Here is a 20,264-nt window from a genome sequence, read left to right as displayed (position 1 = left end):
TTGCCAGCTCCCGCTCTGTTGGAGCTCGGCAAAGCGCCGCTGCTACGGTACCTTTGCCGGCTCGAGCTCCAAGCCGGCGGCGGGCTGCTGCTTCGCGGCTTCTCCTCCTCCTCCTTCTCCTCACTGCCGCCTTTTTCGGGCTCCAGCTCCTTCTTCCCCACAGGCTCCTCCGCGGAAGGCCCGTCCAGCAGCTCGGCCTCTGAGTCGCCGCTGCTGCTGCCGCCTCTTTCTCCTTCTCCGCCGCCGCCGGGCTCTCCTCCTCCGGGCCCCTCGTCCTGGGCGGGAAGAGCGGTGGCGGGGTTCTCGGCGGCCGCCAGGCTCTTCTGGGTCTCCTGCCTTCCCGCTCGCCTCACACGCGCGGCACACGAACAGGCAAGGCGGCGCGCTGGGCCGAAAAGGGGGAGGGAGGGGGGAGGGTGAGCGCAGACGCGCGCGCAGGGGAGGCTCCCTCTCACCGGGCCATGTGCGCGAGAGCGGACCCGGCGGCGAGTCTCGCGAGAGGGGGCAGGGAAATTGAGCGGGACAGCAGCAGCCCGCCGCCGGCTTGGAGCTCGGCAAAGCGCGCACTGCTGCCTTTGCCGGGTCCTGCTCATGTCTTATTTTTGGGGTATGCCTTATATTTCGCAAGGTCTTGAAAATCCTGCCATGCCTTATTTTTTAGGGATGCCTTAAAATATGAGAAACACGGTAAATTGAACAATCAGAACATTCTGGAGAACCATCTAAAAGCCGTTAGCCTGACTAAATCTACTAGTAACAGTTTGGCTAATCTAGTAATCCTACAAATTGCACTGAATTGCACTGTACTTATTTTGATCATGTACAGGATCAGGCTGCAAGCGATTTGAAACAATACTCTCTACTCAAAACAGGGGAGTCTTTTTTGTGGAGTAAAGACTATTAGCAAGGTCCTGAAGAGACACATTTTTCTCATGGGAATCTGCCAGGAGCTACATGCTGGCTGTAGGTGGGACCCAGGTCAGTAGGTCACCCCTTTTCTTCCTGCCATGCCCCCCCCAATCTCTCTCATTTCTTCCTTGCCCAGTGGGGACAGATTGAACTTTCCTGAGGTCTGAACTGACTGCTTGCACAGGGGTTTGGACTTAGGCTGAAAGCTGTATCTCTATGGCAACTTGCAACCTACTCATGCCCTAGAGCATGGCATCAGCTGATGTCATTGCCCAAGGCCAGGGAAATGTCTTGTACCCAACTCTGATTAAGTCCAGAGGATGCCCAGGAAACAAAACATCAACTCTGTATTATTTCTGGATTGGGTTAGGATGTATGTCTTTGCTGATTCTACGCCGGGGTGGGGGGAACTTGTAGTCCTCTCCCTGCTGTTTGACTACAACTCCCACCATCCCTGACAACTGGTTTTGCTGCTTAGGACAGATGGCAATTGCAGTCCAAATGCATCTGAAGGGCCACAGGCTCTCCACCCCCACTTCTGCTTTATGTCATGCATTGCATTTGATAATGCTTTCTGTGTCTGGCACAGTACTTCTGACCCACATCATTTCTCCAGTGCAATGGTTTTGCCCAGCTCATGATATACACACACCATAACAGCTTGTGAGCCTGTACTTGTGAAGCTTTCTCAATGCCTAGCTCATTCAACTGGTTTTGCAGATAATCTTTAATCATATTTTTTTTCTCCTGAGAAGTCTGTATATCTCAAATTGGCAAGCATTTCACGCACCAAAGAAAAATGGAAAGCATGTTGACTGACCCAACCAATATGAATCCTTCGCTATACAGTTATAAGGGATACTTTTTAAAGAAACCAACTTCCAACACTAGTGCATTTTCTTTTAGAAAAAACCATGCTTGCTTACATACATTTTTCACAGTGGAAATTGGAGTTTTTGGGAAAGTCCAGAAATAAACGATAAATTGCAAGAACTCAGGCCAAAAGAAGATGGATTTCAAAAAAATCTTCACAGGGTTTTATTCATGTGATGCGGAGTTTAAATGGGAATCAATCCCAATGTTGAAGGCAAATAAAGATAAAGTACCAAGTACTTTGACCTGTGAATCTTTGCTGACGAAGAATAGTCGAAACAGGGCCTTGTCCTGATTTTTACTGGAATTTATCTTTATTTGCCTTCAACATTGGGATCGATTCCCATTTAAACTCCGCATCACTTCAATAAAACCCTGTGAAGATTTTTTTGAAATCCATCTTCTTTTGGCCTGAGTTCTTGCAATTTATCGTTTATTTCTCTACATACATTTTTCAACAACCCCCCACCCCCACCCCAAACACTACAAGAACAACATGCTCTTTGGTAGTAGCCGACTCACTGAGTTCTTCAAAGTACACTCAAGGCTAACAGAGCTGATCCCGCTGCTCAGTCTACATAAAAATTCCCCAGAACTCTTTGAATCAACAGCCAAGATAAAAACTATGAAAACATTTTTTTATATTCCTGGGGATTTCCGTTATGTGTTTGCTTTTATATATACACTGATTCCATGACTGTAGCCACTTAAAACACACACACATGTTATTATACAAAAAATGTTCACATCTTGGTACAAAAGCTGGTGTTATTTATTTTATCTTGGAAACAAAGGAAACTTGCTCACCAAAGAAATGTCTCCAAACCATTTTGAACCTATTATGCCGGGTATATTTGTGTGTGTGTGTGGGGGGGAGGCTATCAAATACATTCTACTCATTTCAGCAGGACTTATGGGTGAGCAACAGGCTCCAGATTATACCCTACATGGTACAACCCACTATATACCAAGTGGTAACTCACTCTAAATGTGCATGTGACCTAAGTTGGTAATCTGTGCAATCCTACTAAGTAATGAGAATTTTGCCCCAAGTCAGCCCCTAATTATATGTTGAAGCAGAAAGGACGGTAAAATTATCTTCACAACTAGGCAATACACCTGATCACCTTATTAAATTGTTACACATCACAGTAAGTGATCACATATTGTTAAGATGCAATAGGTATGGAAGTCTTCCTAAAACCTATCTGTACCAGCAACAGGGGCCAATTCAGACAACTAAATTGATACGTTCAAAATGTGGGTTGAATGGATCACTCTAAAATGATCCATTTGTCTTGCATTAATACGTCAGCATGCATCTAGCCAGCATTTCAAAGTTACATAGACTTTGCTTCTGTAAAGAAGGTGAATCAATCTCTCATTCAGATACACACACATCACCAAGCACTGAATTTTGGCTGGATACAGATGGTCATCAGAAGCTGGGGTCATCAGAAACTCAGTCTAGAACACCATTTAGCCTTAAGAGTGCTAGCCATGCACAACAGGGGACACTACTATGCAACACCACACCCTGAAATTAGCACACAGTATGAAGCCTCTGGATTGACCAAGACTGTATATAAAATACTAGGAGTCTGACCTTCACCAACTCCAGTTTCAGCAACTGACCCCAGAGAGGCAGGGCTGGGGGGCACACACTTCAGGTCTGAATTTAGGAATACTCAGTGGTCTTTCTCTGGACCTGACCTGCAAACCAAATCCTCATTCCCCAACTTGAATCAAATTGGCTCAGATTCCTGACCTGCTTTCATAATGTCCATCTGGTGTGTTAGAAAAGCACATTCAATGCTACAGAACTCCTACAATATATGATTCCCTCCCACATGAGAGGTCTCTTTGATGCAGATAATACTATGCTGTATCACAAGATATATAAAGGCTATTTCATAGAAATAAATCCAACTGGCTCCATTGGAGCTGCCCTCCAAATAGTTGAAAGATATTCTGCTTAAAAAGGTCTTCCAAATACAAGCTATGGGCTTATCCACACTTACCTTGTGCTTTCCTCTTTCCAGTTGCATGTTCACACTTAAAAGCTTTGTAGCCCAGCATGTTCTCTTTTTTTGCTGCAGAGCTTTCCCCGTGACAACCTGTTCTTTAGTGCTCAGAGCAAGTGTCAAGTCTAAGCAGGTTGCTGTTTGCTCCAACTGAACTTTAAAGAACGGCTTTTTGCAGGGAAAGCTCCGGAGCAAAGGGGGGGGGGAAGGTGCTCAGAAACAGAGCTTTAATGTGTGGACCATGCCTGGAAAGAGTAGAGGTAAAGTAAGTGTTGCTAAGCCCTATTGTACAATCAAGTAAGCAGTAAGCAACAAACTTTTTAAAATCCTGATGTATTTCTGGGTGCTAAAATTTTGATTAAAGGAAGTATGGTCACTATTACTGATTCCTATAAAGAAAGAATGGTCACTATTACTGATTTAATAAAAAAAACACCACTAAGAAGGAATGGCACAAATGTCAAAAACAAACCTTGTCAAACTGTGTTCTGGGAATCCTGGAGTTCCTCTGATGCTTATCTCCATTACTTAACTTTCCATGCAATCAATAGCTGTAGCAAAGTGTTGGGTCTGTTTTAGACTGCACTGCCATTTGAAGGCTAGACTACAGTAGTTCCTTATATGAAGAGCGTGTGTAACTTAGAATATGTCCCAGAATCCTCTGCAGCACACATGTGTCCCATGAGAGATGCTCGGGGTTTCTCCACAGACAAGCTGATATGGAATCACCCTTCCCTTAAAGATAGAAATCAGAAAACCACTGGTCTAGAGAAATGGGATTACCTCATGACAGACATTAGAACATGGGGTCGGCAAACTAAGGTCTGGAGGCCGGATCAGGCCCAACTGCCTTCTGGATCCAGCCCGTGGACAGTGCAGGAATCGCCAGCATGTGCGTTCTTTCCCTCTCCCCCCCACAGGGCAGCGGTGGCGGCACCTCCTCCCTCCCTCCTCCTGGCTTCTCCCTGCCCTGCCTAGAGGAGGAAGAGGGCTGGGCTTTGTTGCTGCCAGCAGCAGCAGCAGCAGCAGCACTCAAGCAGCCGCCATTTTAAGTAGCCCCTCTCCGTAGCCCTTTCGCGTGCCACCCATCATCCCTCTGCCACAGTCACCACCAGCCCCTGCAACTTGCGAGACACAGGTAAGTAGCCACCAGGACTCGTGGTGCTTTTGCATCATCCCCCCCCCCTCAAAAAAAATATAGTCGAGCCCCCCACAAGGTCTGAGGGGCAGTGGACCGGCCCCCTGCTGAAAAAGTTTGCTGACCCCTGCATTAGAACATTATTCATAAACTAGTAAAAAACTGTACAGTAAACCCACAATTTGCATGCATTTAGTTTGTCTGCATTCAGCTTTACACACGTGGATATATTTTTTTAAGGGGGTGGAAAGTGGGCAGGTTTCCAGGAAAAATGACTTTGGCAAGCCCACCGACAACTGAACCCAATAGGTTTTTGACTCTATGTGATTATGGCTTTAGAGGGAATCCCTGGAACGTAACGCCCACGTAAGTTGTGGGACTACTGTACCACTTGAGCAAATGTTACTGAAGTTGTTTGACATAGAAATGCAAACATCAAAAAAGTATGTGTGTGTTTGTGAGAGTGGTGGGGATGGAGGGGAAATGAACCACCTCCTCCATTCTCCATTGAACTATGGGATTCACTCTCCCAGGCTGGCCATTGAACAGCCATGTATGGGGCTACAAGAAACAAGGAAAACTCCAACAACTACTAGGTGCTCACTGTAGTTATCATAAGAGAAAGCAAGGTGCTAGGATGAAGGGAGTTTGCAAATTAATTTTTTTTATTTCACACCATTTATCCCAAGGAAATTCATTTTAAAATAATCAAGTGTAAAAGTGCAAACCAGTGGGTAGATAGTTTTTTTACTCTGGAGCATGCTTTTAACCCCAACACTTCAAGCTTGCTGCTTCTCTGTTAAAAATGACCTTTGTTTGTACCATAGACAAAATATACCTCAAACATTTGCCTAGCAGGACAACTATGAAGCTGTGGCAGTGAAGGGCGGCTCTACCAAGGTGTAATGCATTTGTCATATGGACAAAATGCAGTATTGCTCAAAGACAGCAGGGCCAATGTAATGCTGAATGGCAAATCTTTCACAATCAACTCAGCTACTAAATACTCAATTTTCAAAGTGTCATCGTCATTCCTCCCTCTTCCTGTCCCCTGCCCTACCCTCCAAGAGGACACAGGATGAATTCTAAGCAGTTTTGAATTAGGTAGATGACACAATTCACTTGAAGTGCTCCTGAAATGGAGCTCACACAGGACAAATTCCCAGCGTGTTGTGCCAGATGCATCTGTAGGAGAGAAAAAACCCTACCCAGGTCCAGTGTATCCTTTGCAGAGTGGCAAATGATAACATCAGCAATAATATATGTGCAAAATATGCCTTTCAGAAACCAGTGTCCATAACTAACTTTTTTAAAAATGTGTGTCATGTGCTTATGTTCTCCTCTCAGTTAAAAAGATAGCTTTACATGCACTTTCCCCACTTCCCAGTCTCCAATACATTGAGAGCTAGTCTGAGAATCCAGTAGCCTGAGGTCTGAGTGGAACCCAGACTACTTTGGTTCAAGCCTTAGCTCAGCCCTAAATGGACTCATCGGCTTTTGGCACATTGTTCTCTCTCAGCCTCAGCTCCAGCATTTGAAAATAATTTCTCTGTGGGAATATGAGCGACTTACCTTGCAGGATTGTTGTCAGGACAAAGAAGGTAAGGATTGCAAAGTACTTTTCAATCTAAAAGTGCTACAGAAACTAGAAATATCGAGAAATCACAAAAAGGTCAGTCTAGGCTTTGCTTCTGACCTTGCATTTCAGATTACTGACAGTTAAAAACCAGAACTCCACCTTGTTAGCCTTCCAGAGTTGGTAGACCTAAAACTATTGCTTGGAAATATAACAAACAACTTAGCAATCAAATCCTGATGATAAGAATAAAATGGTAGCAACATTCAGTTCTATAGTCTGCATTCAGTTAGGGTTCCTCTCAAATAGCTTTGAGCAATACATGACTTCCTGTGAAGTATGAAGTCCATTCCTACTAACAAGTACCTGGAACTCAGCTCCCTGAGTGCCATTTGTGACTTTTGGATCTTCCAAATGAAACTGAAAACTCAGAAACGTAAGGAAGTTGCAACAGAGCTTGGGGGGGGGATAAAATAGGTCCCTTCTATTTTCCTCAGAAAGCACCCAACACAATGTACCTCTTCTTTGTATCCTAGCTATAGTCTCAATTCATAAATTAGATTAGTCTTCAAATAAGTTAAAAAGAAGAAACTGTGGCAGTTCAGTTTCTCTGGCTCAGTGCCAGGTAGAAGATAGTCCATATAGATTGCAAGTCACTGTTTAGAGTATCTGAGTTTGTAAATCTTCACATCGATTCAGGAGGTTTCCAGGTGTGTGTGTCTGTATGTGTGAAGGAGTGGCTTAGAAAGAGGCTAAGCTCAAACAGGAAGAGGACCCAATGAACAGTGCGGAGGTGTACTTCATGGCCTTCATGATGTACCCACACTGCTTGGAGATGCCAACCGTGTTTCATATTGCACAGGTACAGAAGAAAATTGCCTCTCAGCAGTCCATCCACAGGATCAGTGATCTCTGCACATAGGCAAATTCACAAAAGTGAAGACATTAAATTCTGTCATGATGGAGAAACACAAGAAGATGCCGTAGAGCAGAAGGCACACACACCCCAACTTCTTGTCCAGCTTCCATTTGTTCAAGTGAACACCAAACACCTACAAATAGACAATAAAAAAAATGTTTTCCTTGAGGCACATAAAACAATTTCACATAGACATACAGCTGACCTAGGTCAGAGGTAGATTTAATGGAGCATAACTGGTTTGGTTGCACTGGGCTTGGAGCCTCAAGGGCATCACAACTATGATGCAGAATCAAAGGAGAGAGACAGCGGGCATCAAATTTTGGCGCCACTGAAATTTGAGACCCAAAGTCCACCACAGCCTAGATCTACCAACCTGGTCCTAGAAATCTCTCATCACTTCTATAGCTACCATTTGGTCTAAGCAGATCCTGTGGGCAATAGAAGTCTATGGAAGATGTTGCCCATGAATCACCCATTACATTTATCATAACACACACTGCTACATTCCACAACTGCACTGTTTTTCATACATGCCTCATCAAAAACGGGGTTAAGCTTTTATTGCACTATTTGCTATTATCTTAAAAGTTCAGAATAAAATTGTGGTCTACTTACAGTAACAAAAACTGAAGCCAGCAGCAAGCCCACGGAATAGATAAGTCCTCGGCTGTTTAAATGAATCTGAAAAGTTAATGCAACTGTTTAAGAATTCTGTCTCCGCTTTGATTATAATGAACCAGTTATAAAAGCTACACAGCAGAAAACTGTAATCTCATAGATATAAATGAGATAAGACCATTATGTCACATTCTTTTACACCAAAGGGAATGTTGTATTCAAAGCAACTCTGCTGCCCTTTGATCCACAGAACTGGGCAGGGCTGGCTGTTTTCGATTTCTGGATGTATATTTATTTATTCTTCGCATTTCAACCTCACCTTTCCATAAAAATAATCATAGCACCTCACATTCCTTAAAATAATAGGATAATAATCAGACCAAGAGCAAATTACAGCAGATATTCTAAAGGCAGCCACAACCGTTGCCAAAACCTTGTTAAGGGCAGTATTTGGCAAAAACCCACAGGAATAAGGTAATCTTTGTTTCTCAATAAAAGTGAGCAGCAATGAGGCAAGGTATCCCTCTCTGAGGAGGCCATTCCAGATTATAGGTGCTACAACCAACAAGGTTCTGTCTCTAATGCCCACCAGCCAATGACTAGGCCCACACTGAAGAGGTAGGAAGGAATGGCTTGGGTAGGGGGAGGTTGAATTGAGCCCAGAAATAAACAATAACCCAGGGGTCAGCAAACTTTCTCAGCAGGGGGCCGGTCCACTGTCCCTCAGACCTTGTGGGGGCCAGACTTTTTTTTTAAAATGAACAAATTCCTATGCCCCACAAATAACCCAGAGATGCATTTTAAATAAAAGAGCACATTCTACTCATGTAAAAACACATTGATTCCCAGACCATCTGCGGGCTGGATTTAGAAGGCGACTGGGCCGGATCCGGCCTCCGGGACTTAGTTTGCCTACACATGCCATAACCAGTGAAGTTACTAAAAGATTGGTGTAATATGATTTGATCTATTGGCACAATTTAGAACCCTGCAAACTATTTTCTGAATCAAAAGAAGCTTCCACCTTGAAGGTGAAACCCACAAAAAATGTATAAAACCTATCTAACCTACTGGTGACTACAGACCTTAGTCATTGAGGTCAATTCTATTTTTGTGGGAAAGGCTGCAACTGGAACAATAAATAAACCTGTCACACATTCCTGGTCCCACCTCCATGAGGACATTCAGGAACAATCACAACACCCGGCAGTAGTCTAACCTGTAAACTTGCTGCTTCAGTTTTATCCTGCTGGGTCCCACCAAAGGCCCTTATCTAGTCTGTCTAGTGCAGGCATCCCCAAACTTCAGCCCTCCATATGTTTTGGACTACAATTCCCATCATCCCTGACCACTGGTCCTCTTAGCTAGGGATCATGGGAGTTGTAGGCCAAAACATCTGGAGGGCCGCAGTTTGGGGGTGCCTGGTCTAGTGGTTTCACCCAAATGCCTCTTGGGAAGCCCAGAAGCAGGACATGAAGGCAAAAGCCTGCCTCCCACTCTCTTTCAGCCTGGCTTAGGAAAACCATGCTTGCCACCTTCCACTCCTTGGAAGAAGCTTGGGGGTACATATATAGTAGTACTACCTCTGTATTATTGTCTCCATAATGCAGACGGGAGACTTGAAAAAAAGACTTAGCAATACCCTACGGGTCATGGCAGGGACACACATAGTAGAACAGTCTCATACCAAGCAGTCCTAAGGAAGGGGACCCCATCAAAAGTCCTGCCACCTCACACCAGCCAGGACAAGCCTTTCCCCTTTCACATTATACCAGCTTCAGCTTGGGTCCCTTGGAGGATCCACAGGGCTTTGGATCCAGCAGGTTCAAGGAATGACACTCCACCCTGAAACATCCCATTTCAGGGCCTGCTATTACTGCCTGGGCAACCGCCAGCTTTCTGTCCCCTAGGGTGCAGCTGGGGCGTCCATCACAGTGGAACAGGGCTCCTCTCCAGCAGTGGAGCTCAGCCAAGAGGCTTCTGTGCACCCATCCTATCCCCACCCCCAGCCATCAACATCATTGTTGTACTCTTTGTAACTAGGCTACACCAGCTTTCAAGTAGTATCTCCTAGGCACATCATGATTATGATACAATATTGTCTACTTTCGTGGGGGCAGGATCCCTGTAATTTTTGAAAGTATGGAATCTGGACAGGCAGCTAGCTGTGCTAATCTGGACAGTCAGCCCCATTCACCTTTGCATTTAGTCACCGCAGAAGCACCATATTTTTGCACTGGGTATCTACATAGACATATTGTCTAAATTTATCAGTAACTGGGGATGAGATGAGTTCAAAATGTGCAGTTAGAATAAAGGCAGTTGCAAAGGCACATTTAGGCTAGAGAGATGTAAGTTTTTTGAACAACTGAAGGCAGCTTGAAAGGGATACAAATTTGCCCTACTTTTGCCTCGGGTTTGTAAAGTTGGTTCTTAAAAAAACAAAAACAAAACTTGCCAAACTGTTTGCTCAGAGGTGACAGGGCGACCAAATAAATCTCTGTGTGGTATGCTAAATAGCAAGCAAAGACTTCCTTAAACTGGTTTCAATCCTGTGAGAAATTATTGCCTGTCTCCAGACCTTACATTGAATTATTCTGTTGGCTGGATTCCTATCAGAGTTGTGTATTTATTTAGTAACTCAGTTTATATTAAACATGAGTTGGGGGGGGGGTTCCCCCAGAGTCATTTTGATAAGAGACATCATCTAATATTGGTTGGCTTGTTTTTGTTTTGGTTAGAGTACAAGAAATTTTTTAATGGCAAACTGCCTTTTGAGGGCTCAGGGTAAAACTAGCGTTCTTCCTCTAAAGGTGATGGGATGAGTTCCAGATCTCGGTTACTCAGCTGGGCTGACACATGTACAGAAAGACGGGAGGAAAAGCATCCGTCTGTCACCACAAAATAACTTGGAGGATAAAAGTTCATGTACCACTAACAATGTGCCTCTTGTTTGTACAACAGCTGGGCTGTTCCCCTGCTTCGTAAAGTTGTTTTCCGTCTAATGAGCAAATCGAATCAATTTTTTTTTCTGCATTAAAGTAATTTACTGTGTTGCCAGTTGAATAAATAATTTTCCACACTGCATCAGCAGCAGTTATTCACCCATTTCTTAGTTAGCAAACGTGTGTGGATGCCAAAGTTATATTATCATCACCATCTATAATAATAATAATAATAATAATAATAATAATAATTTATTATTTATACCCCGCCCATCTGGCCGGGTTCCCCCAGCCACTCTGGGTGGCTTCCAACAAAACATTAAAATACAGAAATCCATCAAACATTAAAAGCTTCCCTAAACAGGGCTGCCTTAAGATAATAAACACACAAAAGATTTTAAAATTATCAAGACACAGGACATGGATCTTCAGCTGGTAGGCTTCCCACCAGCACCACTTCTTTTCTTTTTTAAAGTTTTATTTTTAAGAAAAGGCCATGGCTATGCAAATGTCTCAGGGAGATAAAGTGTTGCTTGCAATTATCCAAGAGGTGCTCAGAGACAACTTAGCTGCTCATCACTCACAGTCCAGGAAACATGATAAAGAGCCTTCTGATTTCTATAGACACAATTGCAAAATAGAGGGAGTAAAGAAAGACTTGTAGCTCAGTCCTTTTTTGCAGCACATCTATTGCATGCAGAAGATCACAGGTTCAGCCTCTGGCATCTCTAGTTTAAGGAATATCATGGAAGGGAAAGGGGGAAAGGCCTCTATCTGAGCCCTTGGAGAGCCACTGCCAGACTGAGTAGGCCTGCTATTACTGAGACAGATGGACAAATAATCTGACCTGGTAGGAGGCAAGTTCCTAAGGGACAAAGCATTAAATTATATCCTGATCTCTTCCTTGTCATTTAATGTGCTGGTGTTGTGGTGCTTATAAGAGATGAAATTGGGTTGGGGGCAGTATTTTAATTTGTAGTAAAATCTGAATCACTCTGTTTCTCTGTTCTCTCCATTTGATGTCAGATCTAAAAGTATTTCAAGTCAACAAAAAGAGGCTAATTTCCCCAGGGAAGATTGATTGGAGTGTGTGTGGAAATTCCCAGGGACAGTTGGCAAGATGCTTTTATGGCTCTGTAATGCACTTTGTCAGGAGGTTCAGCTGCCCACACTAGACATCACAGCTGCCTTTCCTGGAACAAAGGCTAGATTTCACTGTGCTTTGTTGTGGTTGTTGGCCCATAAAGTGTAAATTCCCCTTGGGTTCAGGTGTCCGTAAGGTGAACTTGACATGCCATGTTGCAGGTAAAGGCAGAAGGATTAAACAGAGCAGCTCAAACTATAGTTGAAAAAGCCACTAGGGACCAGGAATGTGCACACTCTGAATGGCAAAACAAGACTAAAGCAACACAGTATTAACTCCCCCTGCCGGATATAATATTACTGCCTAGATTATCCACTAGGCATCACTTACAGTAATTGCTTCCTATTCTGTATACTACTGAGAGACAATGAGAATTTGACTGGGCTGGAATTGCAGAACAGCAACCAATTCCAAAAAGCCACTGCCAGCCACATTTCCTGACTGTGCCTTCTTAGAGTTGATCAGGAAGTTTCATACCAAGAATGAGGGGGAAGCTCTCTTCTGTTTTGTAGTAGGGAAGGGAAGCTCTTTTAGGTTTCTCTTCCTAGAAGACCACCAGCCTTCTCAGATTACAAAGATTATCATCAGGATGGTGAGCTGTGGCTCAGCTCTATCTACTGAACATGCCTCTGCCTGCCCACCATGCTCTACACAAGGATGCCTAACTGGACCAACATTTCTTCTCTTTTTTGAGTAGGATGTGTGCACGCTCAGCTTACACATAACATTATGTGCATACTGATGGGGAGGAAGAAGGGCATCTCCACTCATCTACCATCCCAGGGAGCACACGAGCCAGAACTATGATGGATCTTCCATTTCTTAAAACAATATTACTCACAGTGCTTTTCTTCTAGAAAAAAGCTGCTGGTACTCAGCATGAAGTTGTTACAGTAAGTGCAACACTTTTAACCAGTGGATTTCTTCTAGAAAAAAAGGTGGCGGTACTGCATACCCTTGAGTATCCCCAGAAAAAAAGCAGTACACATACCTACACATTTCAGTATTCCTGTGGCTCTGAGTCGCCCCTGGTGTCCTACTTACAGAGAATATCAATGGAATAACAAGTTTCTGCAATGGAAAAACCAGAAAGTAGGAACAAGGGCACACTCCATTTTTCACTTCTACTCTGGCATTTGGTTCAGGAGAAAGTGAGATAGTGCTGCTAAAGCCAAAAGCAATTTTGATACAGATTCCATACAAGAAAAATCATTCCTTATCGCAATATTAGACTGCGAATGTTTTTCATTACGTAGGATTCTAGCCACTCCATCTTCTCTTTCCTCCAGCACAACAGCTTCCTGGATATTCTGTGTCACATTTAACACCAGGCACATATAAACCTATTGTTGTTGTTCAGTCGCGTCCGACTCTATACTTTGATGCAAACTGCACGTGCGAATTGCACACATCATCCAGTCCTTCGGTCAACATATGCTGGTGCCAAACCTTGTTCCTGCCAACTCAAGGGGAAAGGCCTCAGGCCCAGGGTGGGGTGGAGCATGGTCGGATTCAATGAGCCAAAGGAGATGTAGGGCAAAGTTGGTCAAAATATGTCAAGTGTTGAATCTGGTTCTTGTGCAATGCTGAAAGGTAACCTGTAGCTCAGCAGGTCTCTTACTTGCTTAGGTCAGCAAGACAAACAAACCAGGTCCAGAAACTTTAATAAGAGTCAGGGATTGGCACCAGACCTCCTTGGCTTAATGCTGAAATGAGGCTTCCTTGGCTGGTATAACTAGTCTTCCTGGAACTTTCTCCTTTAGACAGAATCACGAGGTGGCGCTGACATCTCCCAGGTCAGATCATCCGTTCAGGAGCCACTCTGGGCTCAGGTTCCGGCCTGACTGATAAGGGGCAGAGTTGAAAGAGAAGGCAGGTCTGTGTCAAGGACCACATGGGCTCACAGACTACAGCCATTATTCCAGTGTTTCCCAAATCAATGATCTAATCACACCTGATGGTGAAATGCATCAGAACTGAGAACCCTCAGAACCTTGACAGAATCCTTTAATTTTTGTGGTGTGTCCCATTTTGGAGTTACTGAGAATAGAGTTGTTGGGACATATCCCTCCCACACTGAGGCTCCGAGATATAGGAATAGCACTATAGTATTAAGGGTGGTACGGGCGGTTCCCTCACAGAGGGCAGCAAGCCAAGGGGGCATGAAACTGAGAAGATCCATAATTGAGAAGATCCATTTTGGGGTGCAAAATTTTGGCCGCACACAAAGAGATAGAAACTGTGCCGCTAAGAAAAATACCCATTTCAATGTTAAGACTGAGGTTCAAAGAAGAACCAGAGAACTAAAGAACACCAGGTGGATTTAAAAAACCTCAAGAGATCCAGCACTTAGCCGACACTCATGATGCACAGAGTTTCTTTAAAGCCACAAAGACAATCTATGGGCCATTAAATTATGTTATAAGCCCCCTACACTCTACAGACAGTATCACACTTCTAAAAGACACACAAGCTATTGCACTGCGCTAGAAAGAACATTACTAACATCTCCTTAACCGCAACTCCCCTGTAGCTGCCGAGGTCCTCCCACAAATCCCACAAAAACAACTTAGATATGAGCCTGCAGTATCTCCAAATCTGGGAGAGTTGTGTACAGCCTATTAACCAAATGGAAAACAACAAAATCAGCAGACCTAATGGGATACCTGCCGAAGTCGTCAAAGCGGGTGGAATTGAACTTACACAACAACTTCACAAGCTCATCAAAAAACTACATTACTGCTAACAATCTTTCCTGTCATTGTAAACTTTCTGTGGTCATGTGGTTTCATGAAATTACCACTAATAGTCACTCCAAGCTTCTAAGTTGTGAGCATGTTCACATGTTGTGGTTTTAATAACACTGTATAAATTTCTAGGAATTATATATAAAGGCTTCACTATTAATTATTTTCTCTTTGTTGAATAATAATAATAAAAATTTAAATGGCATCAAACAAACTCCCAGACAAAATAATAACAGATTAAAACTGTCACTGTGGCAAACGCTGTGATAAGAGAGAGCAGGGAATAATCCGCTATCCGCTTTCACGACAATGGGGCTTCAAATAATTCAGATGACTGCAGAGTATAACGACGAGAAAATAGTAAATTAAGATACTGAGCCACCATCTTGGTGAGGACCTGGTCCTTCCCCAGCAGAAGGAATTTGTTGAATATGTTACATTAGATGGGGAATGAATTAACAATTCAGGGAGATTCTGAGTCATCTGAGTCAGCGGAGACACTCCCCCTTTATTTCTAAAATGTGTATCCTGTCCATCCCTAAAATGATCTCTGCATGGGTAACAATGTATATCACCCTTCAACTGTCATAAGATGTTTATTCAGAAAGCCTGGTGAAGAGAAATGTTTTCAGCTGGCCCTGATAACTAGCCAATGTCAGTGCCAGTCTAAGCTCAGGTGAGAGTGTTTCACAACCTCAGTGCCACCACCCAAATACCCTAATGCAAGTCCCAGAAGTCCAGACCTCGATAGGTGAGGGTACAACCCAGCCTTTCTCAACCTTGGGGCTCCAGATATAGTTGGACTACAGCTCCCATCATCCCTCACTGCTGGTCCTGCTAGCTAGGGATTATGGGAGTTGAAATCCAACAACACATGGGAACCAAAGGTTGAGAAAGTCTATAGCAGGCATCCCCAAACTGTGGCCCTCCAGATGTTTTGGCCTACAACTCCCATGATCACTAGCTAACAGGACCAGTGGTCAGGGAAGATGGGAATTGTAGTCCAAAACATCTGGAGGGGCGAAGTTTGGGGGTGCCTGGTCTATAGTAGAAATTGATGCCCAATGACACCTAATTATCTCTTTATTTGGTGCTGTCTGGAAAACTTTTCAAGATAGGAGATTTCTTCCCCTTCTAAAGCAAGTTTTATGGCTGAATGATACTTATTGCTGCTTATTTACCTACTGATCACATGCTTTCTATGAAACTAAGTACTCATAGTAATTTATAGGTTGAAATATTGCTTACAATCCAAGACAAGATACAGAAGCAAAAACAAAAAGAGGGCAAAGGAAAGAAAATTTAGGTACCAGCTACTACACAATGAAGTTACATAATAACCAGGTGGAGTAGCCATTGCAGGAGACAATTCTGAGAGAGGAGGAACCAAATGGCAGTTGGTTCCAGGGGGGCCAATAGAGGACATTTCATCATCTCATCTCTTCTGCTGCTACTAAAACATCTCAACGCCTTTAATCAGGATGTTACATTGCTACAGCTAAAGAGTTGGATGCGGAACCAAGCTATAGAAACAACAGCAACAGCAAATAGCTGACACAGGGAAGATGAGCTAGACAGGAACCATGATGTGTGAAGGAAAGGACTTAGCACCTGCCCTAATTCTGAACTGAATGGGATATTTCCATCCCATCAATGGGATATTTCACCCTAGAGCAAACAGCAGGAGCAAGGATGCCCAATTCCAGCTGGGTCTGTGGCCAGGACAAAGAGTGCGTCAGCCTCTCACCACACCACAGACCCCTGATCATGTTCGAGTCCAGCATTTCCCCCTGTTTGCTGGCTGTTTGTTAAACAGAAAATAAACCACGATATCCTGGGAATCTCCATGCATGCATCACATGAAAGGAGCTGTAGCAATTTGTAAACATAAAAAAGCGACTTAAAGGAAAAAGCGACTAAAAACATAGTACTTACATAGGAACCATAGTTTACTGCTAGAGTCTGTAGAGACCATGGAAGCCCCAAGCCAATCAGAATGTCAAAAACATTGCTTCCAATGGAATTTGACACAGCCATGTCACCCATTCCTGAGGAAACAAGAGCGGTTTTGGCTTTTTTTAGAAAGTAAGAATTATTATAGACCCATCTTATGCGAGTTTGTTTATGTCTGAGTTGCAAGTATTCCTTTGCAAAGTTCTTTCTTATTCTGCTTGCCCCATTTCCCCTGCTTTCTTTTAGGTGTCTTGATGCTCACTAATTTGGAACACACAGGTCCAGTAGTTATCCACACAATAGTCTCAGAAAGTTCAACAGTTATCCACATGATAATGATGAGAATTTGGGTTCTTCATTCACACAAGCTTTTTTGGACGAGCCACCACGAAACATTCCACACTGCCTCAGATTTACTCAGTGGAATAAATGGTTTAGACACCCTCAATTTCAGCAGAAGTATATGAAAGACTTGGGCTCAGGTTGGTGCATCATTTTCATTTACTTCTACTGAAACTAATCTGAAACTTTTTTGTCAATTCACTCAGTTAAATCAGTGTTCTACCAAGTAGCACCTGAATAGCCTCCCATCTCCAAGTGCTTGTTCAGTATTTGTTGTGCATTTAACCTTTAAGGACAGGCAATGGTTCTGTTTTGAGAACCTTCAACAGCTTCTTTGATAGCCATGTTATAACAAACTACACAAACCTACCTTGTCTTGCTACAATTAAGCTTGCCATACAATCCGGTACACTGGTTCCAGCTGCCAGAAATGTGATCCCCATGATCACATCTGGAATACCCAAAGTATAACCAATAATTGTTACCTAGAGAAATTAAACGGAGCGTTAGGATGCTTAAGCTCATTCAGAGCACATACAGATCTATAGGAGGGTTCTTCTGTTCCAGGAAGAACTCAGCTTCCCCTGCTCTCAACATAGCAAGCTCATTATACTGAGTCAGACCACTGGGCTGTCTACTCTGACTGGCAGCAGCTCTCTGCAGTCCCGGGCAGGAATCTTTCCCAGGCTTGCCTGGTAATGTTGTGGATTTAATTTGAGCTGTGCCCCTTCCAAATTAATCAATTTAGCTCCAGATCCAGTGCTTATTCCATCCCTTCATGCTTCAAGCAGTCTTTTTTAAAGAAAAGAAATTTAGACATCTGGCATGTTCATCCCATTAAATTTATCTAATGGTATAAAGCCAGTATTTTATTTAAAGAAACAATGAATGCAGGGGGGGAGGGCTTTGTGATTATCATAAGAGCTAGCCAATCAGTACTTTGCACAGCCAGTCTTTGCTTATTTTCATGATTGTAAGTTGTTTTAAACCGTTTTTAATGTTGTTTTAATACTGTAACCTGTGAACCTAACCTTAGGGTGAAGGGCAGATAATTAATAAAACAAAGTGAGGGTGAAAGGTTGTTTTCTGCTGCTCCAGAGAAGCGGACACGGAGCAATGGATTCAAGCTACAAGAAAGAAGATTCCACTTAAACATTAGGAAGAACTTCCTGACAGTAAGACCTGTTCAACAGTGGAATTTGCTGCCAAGGAGGAGTGTGGTGGAGTCTCCTTCTTTGGAGGTCTTTAAGCAGAGGCTTGACAGCCATCTGTCAGGAATGCTTTGATGATGTTTCCTGCTTGGCAGGGGGTTGGACTGGATGGCCCTTGTGGTCTCTTCCAACTCTATGATTCTATGAAAATATGATTCTAGAACAGATATTTAAATGGTCAGTCACTGAGGACTTGTGATTACTAAGACCCAGAGTAGTTTCTTAAAAACAAGTTATGGAAAATTATTTGACCATATTTTTCTGTCTATAAGACGCTTCCATGTACAAGACACCCCCAATTTTTTGACATTTTAAGGGGGGGGGGACTAGTCTTATACACGGAAAAATGCGGTAATTTCTTTTCTAAAAAATAGAGTTACAAGCTTGGTGGATCAGGGGATTGAGGTGGATGTACTGTATCTTGACTTCAGTAAGGCTATTGACAAAATGCCCCGTGATATTCTTGCGGAGAGGCTGGTAAAATGTGGGCTGGATCAGGTAAGATGTTAGGGGGATTTGTAGCTGTTTGACTGACCAAACCAAAAGTGTGCTCACTAATGGTTTCTCATCATCCTGGAAAAAAGTGGCCCTGGGCCCGTCATTGTTCAACGTCTTTATGAACAACTTGGATGAAGGAACTGAGGAGATGCTCATCGAATTTGCAGTTGAGGGGTAGAAGACAGAATCAGGATTCAAGATGACTTTAACATATTGGAGAACTGGGCCCAAACAAACAAAAGTAATTTCAATAGGGACAAACGTAAGGTTCTACTTTTAAAACAGGACCACAAACTTAACATGAGACAACAGTGTGACACAGCAGCAGAAAAGGACAATGCTATTCTAGGCTGCATCAACAGAAATATAGTGTCCCGTTTAAGGGAAGTGAAAGTACCACTCTATTCTGCCTTGGTCAGACCACACCTGGAATACTGTGTCCATTCTGAATGCCACAGTTTAAGGAGGATATTGACCAGCTGCAATATGTGCAGAGGAGGGTGACCAAGATGATCAAGGATCTGGAAACCAAGCCTTATGAAGAACAGTTGAGGGAGTTGGGTATGCTTAGCCTGGGAAAGAGGAGACTGAGAGGAGATATGATAGTCATCTTCAAATCTCCTAAGGGCTGTCACATGGAAGATGCAGCAAGCTTGTTTTCTTGCGCTCTAGAGGGTAGGACCCGAACCCATGGCTTCAAGTTACAGGAAAAGAAACAGTACTCCAACTAAACATCAGAAGAACTTTCTGACAGTAAGAACTGTTTGACAATGGAACAGATTCTCTCGGAAGGTAGTGGACTCTCCTTCCCTGGAGGGGGTTGGACTAGATGGCCCGAGGGTCCCTTCCAACTTTGCCTTTCTATGATACCAAAATTGTACTTAGCAAGCTGGCTGCAGAAGGGCAAATCATGGAGGGCCATGGCCTGCTTCTGGGCTTCCCAGAAGCACCTGGCTTGCCACTTTTGGAAACAGGATGCTAGATCAGATGACTCTTTGATCTGACCCACCATATGCTCAGGCACTGTCAAGAGACGGGGACACTTCCAGCCTTCGTCTGGCCCAATACGTACCATCCATACCATCACGTAGGAAAAAGCTGCAATCCAGAGGGTGGAAGAAGCAAACGTGACCAAGAACCACTTCTCCCAGCGGGGTTTATTACAGTTGGGCACCGTGAAGTACAAGAGGAAGGACAGAGGCCAGGTGAATAACCATTTGGCAATTTCTATTACGCCAGCTGCAAAAAGAAACCCCCCCAAAAAACCCATCATTAGAAGGTGATTCCATCTTGTATGCCTTATGACCTCCTTTTTTAAAATGACAAAAATTCTACTTAAGAACAGAGCTGAGATAAGTGCATAA

General features: G+C 43.5%; 1 protein-coding gene across 3 annotated transcripts in view; it reads right to left on the bottom strand.

Annotated features, from left to right (window-relative positions):
* Positions 1 to 334: 334 nt before the first annotated feature.
* The window catches only part of SLC24A3 (solute carrier family 24 member 3), a 150,205-nt gene continuing 130,275 nt past the window's right edge, over positions 335 to 20,264 (bottom strand). For 2 of the 3 annotated variants that reach the window (XM_035101990.2, XM_035101991.2), the window contains exons 13-17: positions 19,973 to 20,139; positions 17,562 to 17,676; positions 16,832 to 16,944; positions 8,058 to 8,123; positions 336 to 7,572 (exon numbers count right to left, since the gene is read on the bottom strand). In XM_035101990.2, the coding sequence (XP_034957881.2) occupies positions 7,423 to 7,572; positions 8,058 to 8,123; positions 16,832 to 16,944; positions 17,562 to 17,676; positions 19,973 to 20,139 (611 nt within the window). In that variant the 3' untranslated portion in view covers positions 336 to 7,422. Of the gene's footprint in view, positions 7,573 to 8,057; positions 8,124 to 16,831; positions 16,945 to 17,561; positions 17,677 to 19,972; positions 20,140 to 20,264 lie in introns of all 3 variants that reach the window. The other variant, XM_060278158.1, reaches the window with a different exon arrangement.

This window comes from Zootoca vivipara, chromosome 8, assembly GCF_963506605.1.
Source record: "Zootoca vivipara chromosome 8, rZooViv1.1, whole genome shotgun sequence".
In the NCBI taxonomy this organism is placed as follows: Eukaryota; Metazoa; Chordata; class Lepidosauria; order Squamata; family Lacertidae; genus Zootoca; species Zootoca vivipara.
Note: the sequence above shows the minus strand (reverse complement) of the source record. Positions and strands in the feature narration are given on the sequence as shown.